The sequence below is a fragment of the Lutra lutra genome, chromosome 12, assembly GCF_902655055.1.
Source record: "Lutra lutra chromosome 12, mLutLut1.2, whole genome shotgun sequence".
Taxonomy (NCBI): domain Eukaryota; kingdom Metazoa; phylum Chordata; class Mammalia; order Carnivora; family Mustelidae; genus Lutra; species Lutra lutra.
The window spans coordinates 87,242,291-87,262,288 of record NC_062289.1 but is presented as its reverse complement, the minus strand read 5'-3'; the positions used below and the strand labels follow the sequence as shown (position 1 = coordinate 87,262,288).

Genomic DNA, 19,998 nt, shown 5'->3' with positions numbered 1-19,998 from the left:
CGAAAAAATTCCCTTTCTTGGTGGTGATCTAGTCTAAAATAAGGAAACCCTAACGGTTGTTGAGCAGTTGGCTCTTTCCGAGAGCTCCCTGAACATGTGTTTGACCTTAGCTGTGTAAATGAGGTGGGTGTTGGCCTCATTTTTACAAAGGTAGAAATACCAACCTAGTGAGTTTAAGTAAAATACCTAAGGGGAAATTGTTACTTGCAGAGCCTGAGCTGGAACCCAGTTCCCCGAACTCAGTGGTTTGAAATCTTGGCTGCACTTTGCTTTCACTTGTGGAGTGGAAAAAAGCCTGGGTCTCATCCCTAAATATTCTGAGTTAATCTGACTGGAGTGGGGCTCACTCAGGAGTATTGTTTTAAAAAGCTCCCAAAACAGTTCAGATGTGCAGCCAGGGTTGAGAACAACGGCTCTAGCTCATATTTTGGGGTTCCCTTCTTTCACTACACATACTTTCTTCATTTGATTAAAAGGCTCTTACTTGGAAGAGGAAGAATTTTCTTTTGCTCCAGAAGGCAGATTTATAATTAGTCCAACTGAGGGAGGGTGAATCAGATGTACATCCTAAGGGAATTATTCTTGGAGTTAATATATCCTCTCATTTGTTAATTTATCAAATATTTATGTGCCAGACACTGTGCTAAGCTCTGGTGTCACAAAAGTGAATAAGCTATGGTTTTTCCCTTTTTAGTGCTTGGTTGAAAGAGGGGACAGACCGGAAACAAACAACATAGTAGTGTGGTGTTACACATATTAGAGCTACAGGGTTTCCTTCTTTGTGACATTTCTCTATTTAAAAAACCAGTGGTTTTTGTTTTTTTACTAAAATATATTTATGCTAAGGGTTTGAATATATCACAGTATGGTAATCATTACGTATGTGAAGTAAGCAGTTAACAAATATCATCTCTTCAGAGAGATTTTCCTTCACTCCTAACAAATCCTCAATCTATTCCTATTGTGAAATCGCAGACACATTTTCCCTTACAGTTTGTGGTGGATCCTCTGATAGAGATATGTGCTGGATACTGTGGAAGCACGTAGTAGCTAATTTTGGAAAGGAGAAGAGAGAGAGTAAGGAAATCAGAATTTTTCAAAAGTTAAGTAGCAGAGCTGAATTTTGAAAGATAGGAGTTGGGCTGAATGGGGTGAACTTTTAAGCAACAAAACCAGGAGATGGAAAAATAGGACCCTGGTCATGAGGACATGACAAAAGATGAAAACTGGATAAGGGCAAGGTCAAGTGGAACTTTCATGCAAGAAGAATTGGGAAAGTGATTTCTTAGATATGGAATTCTCAGGAGTTTTTGTTTAATTACACCCAACATGGGGCTTGAACTCACGACCCAGAGATCAAGAGTCACATACTCGACCGACTCAGCCACTCAGGTGCCCTGAGTCCTCACCGGTCTGACAGTCCTGCCATCAATAGCAGGTGAGTGAAGATGTGGGCAAGATCACTGAGTGCTGGAGCAGGTTTTACAGGACTGAGCCTAAGCCAAACAATCTGGAAACCAGTCAAAGGGCATTCTAGTTGAGGTACCAAGCTAGCGGCTAAAACTCTTGAATTAAACTGTGAAACTTAATCGTATTGTTTGTCAGTCAAGTAAAAGACCCTTCTTAAAAATAGGAGCTGTTGGGCGCCTGGGTGGCTCAGTGGGTTAAGCCGCTGCCTGAGCCGCGGCTCAGGTCATGATCTCAGGGTCCTGGGATCGAGTCCCGCATCGGGCTCTCTGCTCAGCAGGGAGCCTGCTTCCCTTCCTCTCTCTCTGCCTGCCTCTCTGCCTACTTGTGATCTCTCTCTGTCAAATAAATAAATAAAATCTTAAAAAAAAAAAAAAAGGAGCTGTCAAAAGAGCATTCAAATGAACGCCTATTTCCAGGATTGGATAAGGATATGCAGCTTCAGGGTTTAATTTAATTGATAAGTGATTCACTCTTGAATTAGGCTTTCATATTAGAGATAGAATTCCATCCTTGCATTCACAATTCATTTACTTGGTTCACTTGAGATCTTACATTCTGTGAATTGCCATATGCAATTCAATTTGGCCATGATTGCCATCTTCATAATGTGAAAAACAGTGGGAAAATTTGTAGAAGGGTTTAAAAAAATGCACTCTTAACATTTGAGAGGATTTCAGTATTCTATAACCTTTCCTTACAAATTTTGTATTGGGTTTGCAAGTCTGGCCAGTTGATCTGCTTTGAAATGATAACCCAGGTATAAATTCCTTTTATGCTGACGGGTACATAGAATGAATTGGTTAATGTACCATAATGGCGAGCACAGTAATGTAATTCATCTGTTCGGAGCTTGAGTGATCCTGAGTATCAGTATATGTGCTGCGAGGCTGGGACAGTCCTGAGTTTTAAGTATCCTTTCATTTTGGAGAGTGAAAGGTTTTTATTGTTCATTCATAGCTCCCAATATTTGTGGCCTTCCCCATCCCACCATTCAGTCTTCCCTCCTAACCAGGAATCCAATCAGCCCTGTGTTTTTTGCTGCCAAAGTGCAACAGATGGAACTCGTCAGCGGATTTAAGGACAGCATATCCTGTGGTACGGTGATGATTTTTTGTCAGCTGTCCCCCCCCCCCCCATTTTAAATATATCCACTGTGTCACCATTTGTTTGACTACCAGTTAAAGATAGCGTTTGCTTTTCAAAAGTATCCCCTGTAGTTATGATTGCTTAAATATGAACTATTTAACTTGTCATCACTAGTTTTTTTTTTTTTTAAATAGAGCAAAATCCATGTTTCTATTACCACAAATACTAAAGACCTTCAAATTGAACAAGCATGTTTTACATAGTCCTACTTATGGGGCATATATAATTTTTCTGCTTTTTCTTTGGTTTTAACTTGCTTAAGTTATTGCATAACATTCCATTGTCCTGTGTTTTAATTGCACACTTCCCTTCTCTTTATTTTTTAAAAATATTGTTTGTTTGACAGAGACCGAGAGCACAGCATTGGGGGGACTGGGAGAGGGAGAAGCAGGCTCCCTACTGAGCAGGGAGCCTGATGCAGGGCTCTATCTCAGGACCCTGGGATCAGGACCTGAGCCAAAGGCAGATGCTTAACGACTGAGCCACCCAGGGGCCCCGAACATTTCTTTTTTGGATGTTAAGATTTCTTCTGCTTTTTCCACTATAATAAAACTTCAGTACATTTATTTCTGGGAATTTTTTTAGGTTAAATTCTTAGAAAGGGGTTACTCTATTTCAGAGGTAGGCTCTAATATATCTTTTAATTTCTTGACAATTTTAGAGACTTAACATTTCTTTTCTGAACAGTGATATAGTTAGAAATTAATATTTACATTTAGGGGGAATACAATAGTTCATGCCCTAATCTTTTCTATTAATTATTGGTTTAATTTCTTTATTTGTAACATTCTCTCCTACCTCAAAAGCCTCTCTGCTTTTTCTCACTATGATCATTACTTGAAATGCGTGTTGACATTTCACATTTCACATCATGGCTGGCAGGTACATGCTCTTGTATTTTTCCACATGGAAAATGGAAAGAAATTGGCTGAAATGAGTTGATCCTCTATAACTACTCTTACGTCAAATATTGGAGTCTTGTTCAAAGCCAGATTTGGCTGGCAAAGAATATTTTGCCTACCTTCTGTTAGACTTTCCAGAATGATTGTTGTTGTCTTAGATTAAACTTGTGTGTCATGTAGGACTTAAAAAAAAGAAAAATTAAGGCAACACATTACTTTGAAAGTCATTCCCCTCATTGGGTGACTTCATTATCCCTGAAGTAGTTAGTGACCCTTGCTTCTGATTAAGGATGATGGGGATCTTCCCTGCTCCCTTAAATACCTTTCCCCCTTTTTAAAGTGAAAAGTATTCATTTCCTAATGACATTTTGGATTTTTTATCTTCTTTAAAAGCAGTTACTGAGAGCAGTTGTTTTTATATGAGGATCTGAGACAAATCATTTAATATTCATAAGTACCAGAATAGATCCTTCATCACTGATGTACTAAAACTCAAAGGTATGATGTCTTTATGAAATGATTTTTGGCCATGACCTTCAAACTTAGAATTCTGAAAAACAGCAGTGTAGCACACAGTTCTTAGTTTTCATGGATAATGCTGAGTAGCCTAATGGATTTCTGAAAGCATAGTGTGCCTTAGATACTGCTAAATCAATAAACATAAGTCACTTAAGTGTGTATATCATATAATATTTGGTTAATTATAACTCAGATCCTTTCAAAATCCTTTTCGGAATGCCAAAATATAGCTGAAGTACTTATAAAAATAGAATCTCAAGAAAAGTGCAGAAGTGTATTATAGAGTTTTTTCCCAGCTAGTCTTAATGTTTGGAGTTAGCTCTAGATTCTGTCGTAAACATCTTTATACAAACCATGAAATACCACATTTTAGAGCCACTTATCTTTAAGATTGATAATAAAAGGAAATAGGTAGGTTTAATGTTACTGAGTTATTCTTTGATTCCTGGGTCTAATAAAAGTCTGTGTTGAATTTTTTAGTAGTTGCTTCATATAAACAAAGTAGATGATCAATGTACCATACATAAAATGTGTGCAACATGTATTGTATGTGTTTCATATGTATTATATATCAAAGAGTAGTATTGGGGGGCGCCTGGGTGGCTCAGTGGGTTAAGCCGCTGCCTTCGGCTTGGGTCGTGATCTCAGGGTCCTGGGATCGAGTCCCGCGTCGGGCTCTCTGCTCAGTGGGGAGCCTGCTTCCCTCTCTCTCTCTCTCTCTGCTTGCCGCTCTACTTGTGATCTCTCTCGGTCAAGTAAATAAATAAATCTTTAAAAAAAAATAGTATTGGGTGGAAATCACAAAACCAATATTGGAAAGCTCTTAAATTCATTTTAGATGTTCATAAGAAGGAAGACAAAGTTTTGTGATTTTTCTTAATTTTTATTTTATTAGGGGGAGAGAGCATGAGTGGGGAGGGGGTGCTGGGAGAGGTAAAGGGAGAAGGGAAGCAACCTCCCCGTTGAGCAGAGAGCCCACACTGGACTCCATCCCAGGACTGTGGGATCATGACCCAAGCAGAAAGCAGAGGCTCAACCAACTGAGCCACCCCAGGCACCTTTTAATTTTTTTTAACAACATTAAAATCATCTCCGTCTTTAGTTATTGATTTTAATGGTAGAGGCTAGTTTTTGAGGGACGATCCTAAAAGGAGGGGGGAAAATAAAGGCAGTCTAACTTCCTTGAATATTGATTACAGCTTCAAGGTAAATGGTTGCCCTTGAAATGTGAGCTTTTTTTTTTTTTTTTTTAAAGGAACTTGAGTTATTTTATCTGCTGCCATGTGAAAAATGGTGATTTGTGTTTGAATCCAGTTAAAAGTTAGGAAAATACAGTTCGTATGACTTGATGGTCAAAGACAATTAAACACTGTTTGTTCCTGTTGTATTAAAAACTAACTAAAAATGGCCCTTGTTCTTAATTTTAATATGACCTGCAATATAGCTTTACCCAATGATCTCTAGTTGAACACAGATACAGCTGGTTGGAATTTTTTTCCTTTTGTTTAGAAATTATCATACAATTAAATATCCCTTTTTAGGGTAAACCCCCTAAATTCATACTGTTATATGAATTTAACACACCTATAGATTCATGATCCCACCACCACCACCACCACCACAATCAGGATACAGAACAGCTTCTTCATCCCAAAAAACTTCTTTATACTATCGTTATATTGGTCCCACCCTGCCTATTCCCCTGACCTCTGACCATCACTGATCTCTTCTCTATCACTATAGTTCTATTCTGTTTTTTCCAGAAAGCCCTGTAAATGGAATCCTACAGATGCAACCTTTTGAAATTGACTGTTTTCCCTCAATTCAGTGCCACTGAGATTCATTGAAGTTGTGTATGTCAATGGTTCTTTTCTTATTGCTAAGTTGTTGTTTGAAATCTTATGGCATTTGGAAGTTTTTTCTGATCTGATAGGCTGGCACTGAAAATTTTTTTTTTAAGATTTTATTTATTTATTTGACAGACAGAGATCACAAGTAGGCAGAGAGGCAGACAGATAGTGAGAGAGGTGGAAGCAGGCTCCCCGTAGAGCAGAGAGCCTGATGCAGGGCTCGATCCCAGGACACTGGGACCATGACCTGAGCCGAAGGCAGAGGCTTTAACCCACTGAGCCACCCAGGTGCCCCTGAAATTTGAATTACTTACCTTTTTTTTTTTTTAACATGACCTTTTTAAAAAAATAAATGAAGTACATTTTTTTAATTGAAATTATTTATTTATAAATAGGCCCCACACCCAACATGGGGCTTGAACTCATGACCCTGAGATCAAGTCGCCCACTCTATTGACTGAGCCAGCCAGGTGCCCCAGAACTTTTTGTTTAAATTGAACATTTTTTCAGTTCAGTGACTTGCATGTATAGCTAAGCAAGGCCATTACTGTGTTTACATTGTTCTGGAAGTTCTTGTTTTATTGGGCTGTTTTCAAGGGCAAAGTTTGAGGTAATAAAAGTATTTTGCAGGTTTCTGAGAGAAATACAGTGATCTATAACCTTTTAAAATGTCAGTGCCAATGACGTGACAGAATTTTCTTTGCTTTTATTTCAAACCTCTTCTCACCCTGACTTTCTGGTCTACTGAGAACCAGATACCCCCGTGCCTGGTAGTCAGTTTTAATGTGCTTGCTCCTAGAGTGCCCTCCTTGGTTCCTTACAATGGTCTGTTCATTTTAACCTAGTTCTATGCATATACTTTCTGCATCATAAAGTCACTTTAATTCTTTATCTTGATAATTGGTTCCTTTCTTAGGATTAAGGATTTAATGGTTTTATTCCCCTGGCGGCTGAAAATCTAGAGGCCTCCTGGTAATTGTATGTTTTGGCAAGAAAATAGTGCTTCCTTGATCAGTATGAACCAAATTAATCTATACCATGTTACCAGTTGAGATAATAGATTAACAGTAGTAAGAATGGAGTGTTCTTCAAAATCAAAGACCAATACAATATCAATGATTTATGAGTAGGTATATTTGATTCTGAAGATAAAATTTTGTTCTTTATACTTACAGTCCACTTAGTAATGGGAATTAGACTTAAATTATACCTCAAAAGCATTTAACAAGGACCTGTACCTCAATTTTCTAAAATGACTTGAATTAATTTCTGACTTCATACTTAACTGTTTTCATGATTTGCGCTCTTTGACCCAGGCCTGATATTACTTTTAACTGGGGCACTAGCAGAAACGCCACAGAAAAACTCCAGCAAATGCCTGGGTTTTACAACACCTATTTTCTTTTTTTTTAAGATTTTATTTATTTGTCAGATAGAGTGAGCACAGGCAGACAGAGAGGCAGGCAGAGGCAGAGGGAGAAGCAGGCTCCCTGCTGAGCAAGGAGCCCGATGTGGACTCGATCCCAGGATGCTGGGATCATGACCTGAGCTGAAGGCAGCCGCTTAACCAACTGAGCCACCCAGGCGTCCCTACAACACCTATTTTCATATTTGGTTCCAACTAAAATGACTTATGTGGACTATTTTTAGATCCCATCGGATATATTTGCTGCCACCGATGAAAGCCATGGTGAAAAACTGTACATACCAACGTCTTTATCGTTTCCTCCCTTTAGATTTTAACATTTGAGACCAAGAACCCGACGGAATTAGCCGAACGTTTGCGCTCCGTCTGTGGGAATCAGAGCAATGCGTATGCCCGCCTGCTGGAGTACCGCCTGAATGCCTTGCGAGGACTGTGGAATGCCCAGCGCCAGCTGGCCTTGGAAGAACAGCACGAAAGAGAAAGTTCGGGTGATGAAGAAACATTGGCTCTGCTCAAACGCCAGGGCTTGTTGCAGCAACCCGAGCAAGCTCCCTTCACCTCTCGGATGGGGCTCCTGCTGGTCTTCCCCCTTATCCAGTCCCAGAGCAGAACGGACCCCTCTCTCTGTAACATAACTGCTGAGGTGCTATTGAACTGCCTTCGCGACTGCCAGCCTTTGAGCCTGACCAAGGAGCCTGCTGACTGTCTCAATGGAATTGAAACTTTGCTGTGCTCCTGGCTAGAAGACACTTCGGACGCAGGCCGACACATCCCACATAAGCAGAAAGAAAATGCTGCTGCTGCTCTGGTGGCTTTGGCGTGTGCCAGGTAAGGACCAGCAAATAGACCCCCTGGTGGCCTTGTGACGGCTGCTGCTGGGCGGGGGGGTGTGGAGTGAGAGGCGAGCCTGTGTGATGGCAGTCTTAACCTCCAGTAGTCCGTCTTCGTTGGCAATATTGAATTTCACAGCCTCGACGGTGCATAAGATACTTTCACCAAAACTTGGCACCAGGACCTTGAGCTGGAGCCCAAGTTCAAGTGTTTGCTGTCTGCCATCCTGTGATAATGCTGAAGCGGCTTAAAAGGGAGAGCCAGCCCTTGCCGTTATCTACTCACCCCTTGAAGATTAGTGCTTTAGGTCCAGCAGTTGGTGGAGGATGGTATATCTATATTTCTCCTCGAAGGATGGCCAGAAAATTGGTAGAGCTTTTAATTTCTTCATTTTTTCATTTTTAATTTTTTTTCAGCAAGTGAGTGAGTTATTATTACCCAGACTCCATTACGAAGGCTTGGTCACAAATTATATTTCTGGACCATGATGCTTGCCTCCATTAATTTAACTGAAAGATCTCTCTGTATACGTCCAGATTTAAAGATCTTACTTATTTGACAGAGAGAGATGCACACACAAGCAGGGAGCGTGGATGGAGAGGGAGAAACAGGCTCCCTGCTGAGCAGGGAGCCTGATGTGAGGCTCGATCCCAGGACCCTGAGACCATGATCTAAGCTGAAGGCAGACGCTTAGCCAACTGAGCCACCCTGGTGCCCCTGTATATGTCCAGATTGAATAGTGTGCCATCCTTTTTGTGTAAGCATATCTAATTGATCTAATTGTTGATCTGATATCAATAGGAAATGTTAGAGTTACTTTTCCAGGAGGGGGGTCTCTATATTCTCTTGCCCAGTGACCTGTATGTGTGAGAAAAAGGTTCACTGCCCTTGCTTTCCTCTAAGCTAGTCGTCTAGAGACCAATTAGGATCGTGGTCTGACAGACTAGTGTCATTAATTAATGTCATTAATCTGTCCTTCTTGCTTCAGAGTTCTTTCCTTTTTTTTTTTTTTTTTTTTTTTAAGCAAAGAATATGTGGAAAAATTCTTCTTGAAAGATTACAGAGTTCTTGGTTTTAAGACTTCTTCCCCTATTTTTATGGTTTCAAAGTTGACCTTTAAATGGTTGACTCTCAAACTATTTTTAAGGCAAAATGGCACCAGGATTAATTGTCAATTTCTTTGCCCTAAGCAAACTGTCCTAGCCTAGTTTTAGATCCCTGAAGACTGGTTGGTTGTGGAAATCCTGACAGGAGCTTAATTCTGGAGACATTACTGGGTAGCACTGAATTAAGTTTTCCTGGAAAGGCTTTATATTAGATTGATATCTTGCATTTGTGGAAGACCATTTTAGACCCTAAATAAACTTGTTACTAATACAAAAATCCCATTTTGGGGGGGGCACCTGGGTGGCTCAGTCAATTGGGCATCCACTCTTGATTTTGGGTCAGATCATGGTCTCATGGTTGTGAGATTGAGCCCATGTCAGGCTCTGTGCTCGGTGGCGAGTCTGCTTAATAGTCTCTCTCTCCCTCTACTCCTCTCTCCCCTTTCCCAATGCATGTGTGCATGTTTACTCTCTCAGATAGATAGATAAATCTTTATTTGTATTTACTTTTAAAAAAGATTTTATTTGACCGAGTGCAAGAGAACACAAGCAGGGGGAGTGGCAGAGGGAGAGGAAGAAGCAGGCTCCCTCCCAAGCAGTGAACCTGATATGGGGCTTGATCCCAGGACTCTGGGATCATGACCTGAGTGAAGGCAGACGCTTAACTGACTGAACCACCCAGGTGCCCTTAAATCTTTTAAAAAAATACCATTTTGAGAAAACTTAAAAACTTTTTTTTTTTTTTTTTTATATATATTTAGAGAGTGAGACCATGGGCAGAGGGAGGGACAAAGGGAGAGGGAAACTCTCAAGCAGACCCTTTGCTGAGCTCTGAGCCCAACATGGGGCTCAATCCCATGACCTCGAGATCATGATCTGAGCCAAAGTCAAGAATCAGGCACTTAGCCAACTGAACCACCCAGGCCCCTGAAGTTTTGCTTTTAAATAAAATTCTTTAGATAGACTTGGAGTATTAGGAATAATCATCAACTTAGTTTTAAACATTTTTATTTATCAAACATGGAATCAAACTTTTTTATTGTGCCCACATTCAACCTGATGGATACTAAAATTGTTTCATGTGCTTGATATTCCAAATTCCACTCAGAAATGTTGAAATGAATGTTTTTATTTTCTTCGTGTTTTTTGTGTTTAAAGATGATTCCTATACTGCTAATATTGTCACCTCATTCTGGACTTTCTTATTTATTTATTTATTTATTTATTTATTTGACAGACGGAGATCACAAATAGGCAGAGCAGCAGGCAGAGAGAGAGGGGGAAGCAGGCTCCCTGCTGAGCAGAGAGCCCGATGTGGGGCTCAATCCCAGAACCCTGGGATCATGACCTGAGCCGAAGGCAGAGGCTTAACCCACTGAGCCACCCAGGCGCCCCTCATTCTGGACTTTCTTTACATCAGAAGCCTTCACCTTTTCAGTTGGTCATCTACTTTAATGAAGTTATTTGGGACATATTATTGAATGTTTGAGATTGATGGTTTCAAAGACAGCATTTTCAAAAAATTATTTTGAATGTTTACTTGTTCAACCAATTTATTAAGTAACTTTGCCAGGAACCTTGCTGATTCTTAGGAATATAGTGATTAGTGGTTTCACACTTTGCAGTTGAATGGACTCGGGGTGATTCATTTTGTAAATAATTATTGCTCATTTACGTTGTACAAGGTACTCTTCTAGGCACTGGGGGTACAACAGCGAGCAAGATGGTTGGTCCCTCAATTGCAAAGTTGACCTGAATCAGATAACTTCAGGGGGCTTTTCATTTATAAGAACACATGCCAGGATCTTTTGATAGAGAATGATGAGGGGGGTGGGGTGAGACAGCATTAGCTAAGATACCAGGGACGGCCTTACTGAAGAGGTGCCCAATGAACACAGGCCAGGATGAGGAGAACGAACCAACCAGACATCAAAAAGCCAGTGATGGTGTGTTTTGGTCAAGAAGAGCAGCAAGTGGCACAACCCTGATGTTCTTTTTTGTGCTTGGGGTGGCTGAGGGCCAGCACGGTAACCTGGGAGCTGGAATGCAGTGGGAGAGAGAAGGGGCAGGAGAGGAGCTTGGGAGGGCTCAGGTCATTGTGGGGGCTTAGGAGCCGTGGAAGGAGTTTGAATTTTATTCTGAAAGTGTGATTCAGTCTGGCAGGTAATAATACCTTTATAGTTCGTTTAATGGTCCCAAGTGTTACAGTGTGCTTCTCCCCTCTATTTTAACCTCCCTGCATGCCACAGAGATACCACTGTTGGACAGATGAAGAAGCAAAATCCATAAGAATTAGGTGACAGGGTTGAGATGGTGTAGCTGGTGAGTGGCATGAATCCCAACTTGAGCTTTTAGACCCTACCTGCCGCCTTCCTGCTTTATATTCTTTGGTTTTGATTCTGTGAGCACCAAGGGTAGTGAAAGGGGCAATTAAGAGGACTTCAAGCCTACTCAGTCCAGTGTCAGGTGTTCCATTTCTTCTGAGGTTGAGGCATGTGATACCTAGCAATTAAAGCCTTGGCTGAGAGAATAAGGCAGTGATCCGAAGTCGGCCTATCTGATACAGGCAGTCATCTAGTTCAGGAAATGTTCTGTGGTGATTTATACTTGGAATCTGGCCAGGTAAGTCCTGTGCATCTTAAAACCGCCTTCTTTTAGATCCCGTTGGCCATATTCTAGATTTCCCCAAATCTTGAGGCTTGGGAACCAAAAGGAAATTGGGTAGTGGTGAGCTCGGCAAGCATTATAGTCACGTACTTCACAGCAAGGGAAGCAGAAGGAACACCCCGCGAAGCACAAAATACTTATTTCAGGGGCTCCTGGCTGGCTCAGTCGGTAAAGTATGTGACTCTTGGTCTCAGGCTCATGAGTTTGAGCCCCACATTCAGGTAGACTTAATACAAAATATATGTATTACTTGAATGTATTCCTTTGCAGTCATACTTCATGTGATGGAGTTTGGGGAGATGTTATGTGAAATGGATGAACTTAAGGATGCCTGGGTGGCTTAGTCAGTTAGGCATCTGCCTTCAGCTCGGGTCATGACCTCTGGGTCCTAGGATCAGGCCCCATGTCAGGCTTCCTGGTCAGTAGGGAATCTGCTTCTCTCTCTCTCAAAATCTTAAAAAAAAAAAAAAAAAAAAAAGAACTTAAATTTAAAAATGAAGGCTGGAAACACTGTTTGACTTTAAGTATAACCCCCTTCTATAAAACCTCTCCTCTAGACTAGAGCAGGACTTCATGAAATGGTACTGAAGCATAATAGCCACTTTTTTTTGTGTTTGAGCCTTAGGTTTTGAACCTTTATTTTGGGAGAAAATTATTTACCTTTACAAATGCAGGGAGAACATCCTAATTGGCATACTTGGTGCTGCTCACAAAGTAACTTTTTGTGAGAGCCAGTGGTAATCTGTAAAAATCCAGTATGTTTGGCACAACAGGTCTTCTGATTGGCGGAAGCGGATAGACCTCTTTTGGAACACTCTCTTGTTAATAAAATTAACCTCTTGGTTTGGCTTTCCAGTTTTGATGATTTCCTGTTCCCTCCTTTTATTTTTAGGGGATCGTTGAAAACTTTTGTTCATACGGTCCATCTGTTGCAGAAACAGACTGATCTGGGGTCCCTGCCCGTAGCTGATGTACTGTATAGGTAAGCTATCACTTTGGCTCCTTATCCACCGCCCCCCACCCCATAAGGAAGATCTGTTCATAAAGCCTTCCAATAGGTAAATTGCTAAATTTACCAATGAGTGATTCATATTTTAAAACAAGTGTATTGTCATATTCATCTTAATAATTTTGTTTGTGTTCTCTTCCTTCTTTGAAAGTGTTCCTAGAGTATACTAATTCTCATTTGTTATTTTGTAGGTTTTAAAAAAAATGTAATAGCTTATAATGAATTATTATAGATTTTAAGGTATGTTAAGGTATAAAGGAGAAACTGAAAATCATTCATAATCTCATTATCAGAAGATAACCACTCCTAATGTTTTGATATGTGCCTCCTAATTGATACCCTACCCCCCATCCCACACGTATATAAAACCTATACATTTTACACATAGCTGTACTTTTATTATGACATTCTTGTAAGCATGGATTTATAATTTTTAAATTTAAAAATGTGAATATTTATTCCAGATGCAGATTTGCATAAACCTATTTTAGTTGTCTGATCTGTAAGATGACTTTCATTTTCTCGCTGAAATGGATGGTCTCTGTGTCTTTGATTCTCCCATCCCCTCATTTTTAGGCTGTTGCTTTTGGAAGGGGGGCCTGGATCCCCGTCCTGTTTGCTCGGTGGCAAACACATAGTATCATGGGGGTATGAAGACATGTTGCCTGCGCCAGATAGCAACACTGGCTCCAGTTCTGAAAATAAAGGTAATGTAGGGGTTTTTGCTCCTGTGACTGAATTGAAGACGTGAAAAGAGTGGTTTTTAGATCATTGTGGCAACTGATTTAGATAAAACTGTGTTCCTTTTCATTAAAAGCTCTAGGTTCCTATACAGTATGTTCTTTGTCTGCTTTATCAGTAAAAGTGTAAAAGCTGATACTCAGTGAGGTAAGAAAATGGATAGGTTCTGCTATCGCAAGGAAAAGGTATCATCCATATACTTTAGCCAAGGAGGCATGAATTACTTAAGTTGACTCCTGGGTATTTGTGTTTGAGCCTGGGAGCATCAGGTTGAATTTTTCTATCTGTAAACAGAATATCAGGTCTTGCTGCCTGAGCCTGATGCTGTTTCCCTTAGTGATGTATTAGGAGTATTTTGAGAAACCCTCCCACCCTAAAAACCAAAAAAAAGAAAGAGAGAGAGATTGTTCAAAGGAGCATGAATCAAGTATTCCCGTGATCTGGATTAAAATGTTCTTAGTTTTCATGAGTATTCCATATCCGTTCATTCTGATTTCTGTGAAAACGGCAGCAGCCCTCTTAATTGTCCTTCACTTCCCTGGCCTATGGGATGGAGGAGGCCTCTCCATTTTGCGTGGCAGATGTACCGAGTGGTGGCACGGCCCGGCAGGCCAGCCGCTTCTGGGCAGTGTGCGCGCTGCCGCTCCCACCTTGGAGTTGCAGGCTTGCCAGGAGTCCACTCTGCTCACAAACCTGTGAGCTGTTGTAACTGCTGTCGTGACTGTATCATTAAACATTGCATAACTGATGAAATAGGAATTTAAAACCCCCCAGGAAATTGTTTCTAAAACATTCAGTTTTCTTCTGGAAAGACTCAAAATGAATCTCTTAAGAAATTGACATTAATTATGTATGGGATTCAGAGCCTCCTCTGCCCACCTTTCCATTTAGAACTGTTGATGGGGGCAGACTTCTGGGGCAATCAGAAGGGCATGGGGTGCAGTCTAAGCAGCTGACCACTTGTGCACCCTTTATCCCGGGGCCTGTGTCTGCTCATGTCCACTGTTGTAACAAATAGTCACATGAGCGAGTAGGAGGAACTGGTGAGACTTTTGGATATGACACAACTAGAGTCCGTGGGAGAAGCAAAAAAGGCCTGCAACTGCAATACCCAACAAGTTCTTAAACATCATAGGCCGAAAGTGACCTCTTCAAACAAAATCAAAATCCCTTTGTTTTCTCCTTTTTACTTCAATATCTCCCTCAGAGTAGTTTCTTACTGAGGACGATGGTGTTAAGCTTATCTACTTGTTTTTCACTCTCTTGTACTTTTTGTTTTGTTTCCACCTAGAGAGTCTTTTTCTTTTCTTTTCTTTCTTTTTTAAAGATTTTATTTATTTATTTGACAGAGATCACAAGTAGACAGAGAGGTAGGCAGAGAGGAAGGGAAGCAGGATCTCCACTGAGTAGAGAGCCCGATGCAGGGCTCGATCCCAGGACCCTGAGATCATGACCTGAGCCGAAGGCAGAGGCTTAACCCACTGAGCCACCCAGGCACTCCTTCTTTTTTTTTTCTTTTTAAGATTTTATTTATTTGAGAGAAGAGAACAAGAGAGCGCATAAGCAGGGTGAGGGGCAGAGGGAGAAGCCAGCTCCCCACTGAGCAGAGAGCCCCATGCAGGGCTTGATCCCCGTGACTCTGGGATCATGACCTGAGCCGAAGGCAGATGCTTAACCACTGAGCCACCCAGGCGCCCTGAGAATATTTTTCTTATTTTTATAAAAAGTAATCTTATTCTTAATATGGAAACATTCGACAGATACAGAAGTTGAGCGAATGTTTTAGTCAACAATACATACTGGTCACTCAGCTTCAGCAAGTATCAAGTCGGGGCCAATCTTGTTTAATCTGTCACTTTGACTCCCACCCCTTGTCAGACGTCTCAGAAGGCCTTGAGCCTCCATCTAAAGAAGGGTGAATAAATGGATATTTATGTTGCAAGTTAAAATATTTGAGGGAAATTAATGTTTTAGAAATGATTACTCACAACTACTGATTGCTCAAAAAACCGTTAAAGTTCCAGTGGTCTTGAATTAGTAAACTGAATTCTTAACAGCATACTCACTAATATGAGTGCTGTGGTGTGGATTTCCTTTAATATGATAAGTGGTAGCCAATCGTAGTGAAAGGATCATGAAAATACTGAAAGTTTTATAAGCTTTCTTTTTAAGACCGATTCTTTAGCAGGTAAGTTAGTAAACCATTTAATTGTTCTTTAGAATGATACTGTTTGTTTTAGCTGGCGGAGGATATAGCTAAGGGGAAACCTAGTGGCTGGATGGGAAGTCCCCAGAAGCAGATCTAAGTTCCATGTATTTCATTGGTATGATAACATAATACCATTTGCCATTTCTGGAGCTTTGCTTTTGTAGCAGCGAGCATATGGGTGTTTACTTGCCTTACTTCATTTAACCATCACGGTGACTCTTGAGGTACATATTATCCTCATCTTATGGGCGAAGAAACTGAAGTTCAAAAAGGCCTAAGGTCAACTAATAAGTGCCCAAGGCTCTTAAAAGCTCACCTTTTAAACTACAGAATCATTAGTGAAAGTACTGTAGTCCTAGTCCTTTCCGGCCAGAATTAAGAACGCATAAATTTGACATTTTTGCTATTCAAAAAAGAAGAAGAAAATTTTGGGCAGGCAGAACCAGGTTCTCCTGCTAGTATCTCTCTGACCCTTTCACTGATCTTGGTTCCTGATCCCACATGCATTTTGAATGTTTGATTTGGGGGTTGGAGCCGTCTTTCCTGGAAGTCACATTGAAGCACTTATTTTAGAGGTGGGAGATTTTCTCTTACCCCACCTCCTAATGGCTTTTTCACTAGAAAAAGCACGTTTATAATTTCACTAGAAAAAAGCATGTATATAATTTACCTGTGAAAAAACGATTTCAGATGCTGACTTGGGGCGCTGTCTCACGGCAGATGGTCTTTACCTGTATACTACTAACTCAGTTGGAAGAGGAGTAAGCAAATTGGGGTCTGGATTACATGGTACTCTCAGGTCAGTTGCATGGAACTTGCTGAATGATTTGGCTGGAACATTTCCTTCCTTCCATAAATCTCTATGAAGAAGACACCTGGGAGGCATACTCCCTCCCCACCCTACCCCCCCACCCAAGACTGACTAGTAACTAAATAAGTGTAAAACTTCATGTAATTCGGGTTTTCTTGTATTAGTAGACTCTTGTTCTGTTAATGAATTTCGGCTTTGTTTTGACTCTAAAGAGCTTGGTAGCCCTCAGGTCATTGTTTCTAGCCAGATATTCCTCTGTGATCAGAATTACTATAATATTAGTGATTTCTCCATGTTGATGAATGGACTTTTTTCTAGTTAAGTCTCTTTGTGGCTGGATTTCACGTTGGATTAACAGTGCTTTGCAGTTGGGATATATTAATCATTCTTTGAATTGCCGCCAAAAGAAACCACAATTTGAGATCCTTATATATTTAATTAGACCTTTTCCCCAACTTTTTCTCCTCTCTAATTTGTTGTGGAAAATTAATATTGGCTCTAGTTCGTCAGCTGCAAAATGTTAATGTAATATATTTATTCTCCATTAGATACTTTGCACACTTAGCTGTTTTAAAAATTAGGTGGAAGATGTCTGTTGTAGCACATTGTGTGGTTTCGAACACTGCCTTTTTTTCCTTCTCTGCAGAGGTTTTGTGTACTGCCGGAACGAGGAGCTGGAGCCAGGATGGGTTGCTTTTGGTAGTGGCATTCTTCTCCACCGGCCTGTTTCTTTTGATAATAAACCTCACTCCCTTTTCCAGGTCATTGACCAGAATACCCTTCAGGTAAAAAGAAAACCAAGACCTAGTCTTTTTATATTCTGGAGACAGTGAGGGAAGTTGCTGGCCTCATCAGGAGTAAGAACACCGCTGATACAGTTTTCCTGACATAGTGGCATCCTTAGAATTGTCCTCATTTAGGCATTCTGTATTTTTCTGATATCTTAGAGTTTCCCCACATGGTCTGCATGAATGTGCTCTCTAAGAGTTTCTAAGTCCATCAACAAATTTTTGTGATCAAAAAAAAATTCTAGAGAGTCAAAGATGGTAGACGCACTAGCTACCTTTTTTTTTTCTTTTCTTTTGCCAGATCTATTTTGGGAAGGCATCATTTCCTTATTTGATTTGCTCTAAACAGCCTTTCTGTGGTAATGGGAGCCCTGAAATGAGTTTGGATAAAATCATTACGTGTTAGGGATTCAGAGCTCATCTTTAGTGCTTCCAAACATAGCAGTCTGTGCCAGCGCTTGCTGCATCACGCTCCAGTCCCCTGCTCTTGTCTCTTCCCCACTACCATGCATCCCTTTAAGTCTGGACCCCGTCTTACCTATCTGTGTGTGCTTAGAATGGAGCACAGTGCCCAGCATTGGTGGTGATGTTAATAGTAACTGTGCTTTATCAGTGTCTCTGTACCAGGCCCTGGTCTAGGCAATTTCCATACACTCTCTGTGAGGTGGAACAATGGCAGTTTTGTCTTGCAGAGGAGGCAGCTGAGGCTAGGCTTATTGTAAGCACTCTGCAAGGTTATCCTTTATGTTGAATGAAAGAATGTAGCTCCAACCTTAAGGGACTTGCCCCAGGCCACACAATAATGGCAGCATAAGAACTTGAACCCATGGTTCTCAGCACCCGAGTTCAAGCTTTTTATATTACTCCTTTCTGCCTTTCAACCAAAGATGAACTGCCTGGTTAGAGTTCCCATTCATGGAGTGCCGTCCCATGCAAGACTTCAGTGGAATGTTGTGTCTCCTTTGTCTGTCACTCAACTATACCTTTCCTGGTGAACAGAACTGTGTCTTATTCACTGTTGTATCTCCAAAACACACAGTAGCTGCTTAGTAATTGTTAGATGAATAAAAAGAACAAATTGACAAATAAATGCCCAATTGACCTTATTTTTTTTTTTTTTTAAGATTTTATTATTTGAGGGGTGCCTGGTTGGCTCAGTGGGTTAAAGCCTCTCCCTTTGGCTCAGGTCATCATCCCAGGGTCCTGCGATTGAGCCCCACATCAGGCTCTCTGCTCGGCAGGGAGCCTGCTTCCTCCTCTCTCTCTCTCTGCCTGCCTCTCTGCCTACTTGTGATCTCTGTCAAATAAATAAGTAAAATCTTTAAAAAGAGAAAGATTTTATTTGACAGCACAAGCAATGGGGGGGGGCATCAGGCAGAGGGAGAGGAAGAAGCAGGTTCTCTGCTGAACAGGGAGCCTCATGCGGGGCTCGATCCCAGGACCCTGGGATCATGACTTGAGCTGAAGGCAGATGCTTAACTGTCACCCAGGCGCCCCTTGACTTCATTTTTTATTAATGGGGACAGATGAGAATATGTCCTATATTTATTTGAAGTAGAATTATATGCCTGGGAATTAAGCAGATGTTAAATCTTGGGACTTTTTTTTAAGATTGTATTATTTATTTGACAGACAGAGATCACAAGTAGGAAGAGAGGCAGGCAGAGAGAGAAGGGGAAGCAGGCTCCCCACTGAGCAGAGAGCCCGATGTGGGGCTCGATCCCAGGACCGTGGGACCATGACCCGAGCCGAAGGCAGAGGCCTTAACCCACTGAGCCACCCAGGCGCCCCAGGACATGGTTTTTATTTGAGGCAATGTCCATTTCCTCTGTTTTGTTGCAGAAACTTCAGTTTTATCTGAGAAAACCATGTTTTCTCTAAGTAGGTGATGTGCATTGGAGCAATTTGGGAGTTACTCAGGCCAATCAGTAGCTGTGAACTTTCTAGATTTCCTGGCACTACAAGTTCCAAAGTGTGGTTACAGCAACTACATTACTTTTTAACTTTTCAAATAGACAAAACAAGTCTGGGAAAAAAAAATTCCTATGAAATAAGTTCAAGGGTCGGAAGTAACCTTAGGAAAATGAGTGATTCACCCCAAGAGATTAAATAACTGAAAGTGGTTCTTGCTGTTCCCAAAGGCATCTGACCTTCTCTAATTATTTTTATTTTGGGATTTTCAGTTCTGCTCCTACCCTCAGCATTTTTGAAAAACCTAGTCAGCAGTTTTCTGGGTCCCCGTTTTCTCTCATTTTAAGGGCTTTTCTCTTGCAGTAAACATGAGTATGTAACTGCTCATTTAATATGAAATGTTGCAAAGCTCATTCCTTATACTGAAACTGAACGAGGGTTCGTATTAGAAACACACGCCTTCGTGTCTGATACAGAGAATTAGCGGTTATCTTTTTCCTTCCAAGGGACTTGGTGCATCTCACTAAGCCCATGTGTGCTGGGTTAGGGTCTTGCATGTGCTTTGCTTGTTTTCTTTCTCTTTTCCCCTTGTCTCCCTTCTCTGGCTTCCCT

The 19,998-nt window shown here is 41.0% G+C and overlaps 1 protein-coding gene across 8 annotated transcripts in view; it reads left to right on the top strand.

Moving 5' to 3' along the window:
• The window catches only part of HECTD4 (HECT domain E3 ubiquitin protein ligase 4), a 187,197-nt gene that overhangs the window by 46,821 nt on the left and 120,378 nt on the right, over window positions 1-19,998 (top strand). For all 8 annotated transcript variants that reach the window (XM_047696835.1, XM_047696832.1, XM_047696829.1 and 5 more), the window contains exons 2-6: window positions 7,624-8,141; window positions 12,810-12,899; window positions 13,503-13,633; window positions 16,567-16,675; window positions 17,334-17,472. In XM_047696835.1, the coding sequence (XP_047552791.1) occupies window positions 7,624-8,141; window positions 12,810-12,899; window positions 13,503-13,633; window positions 16,567-16,675; window positions 17,334-17,472 (987 nt within the window). The remainder of the gene's footprint in view (window positions 1-7,623; window positions 8,142-12,809; window positions 12,900-13,502; window positions 13,634-16,566; window positions 16,676-17,333; window positions 17,473-19,998) is intronic.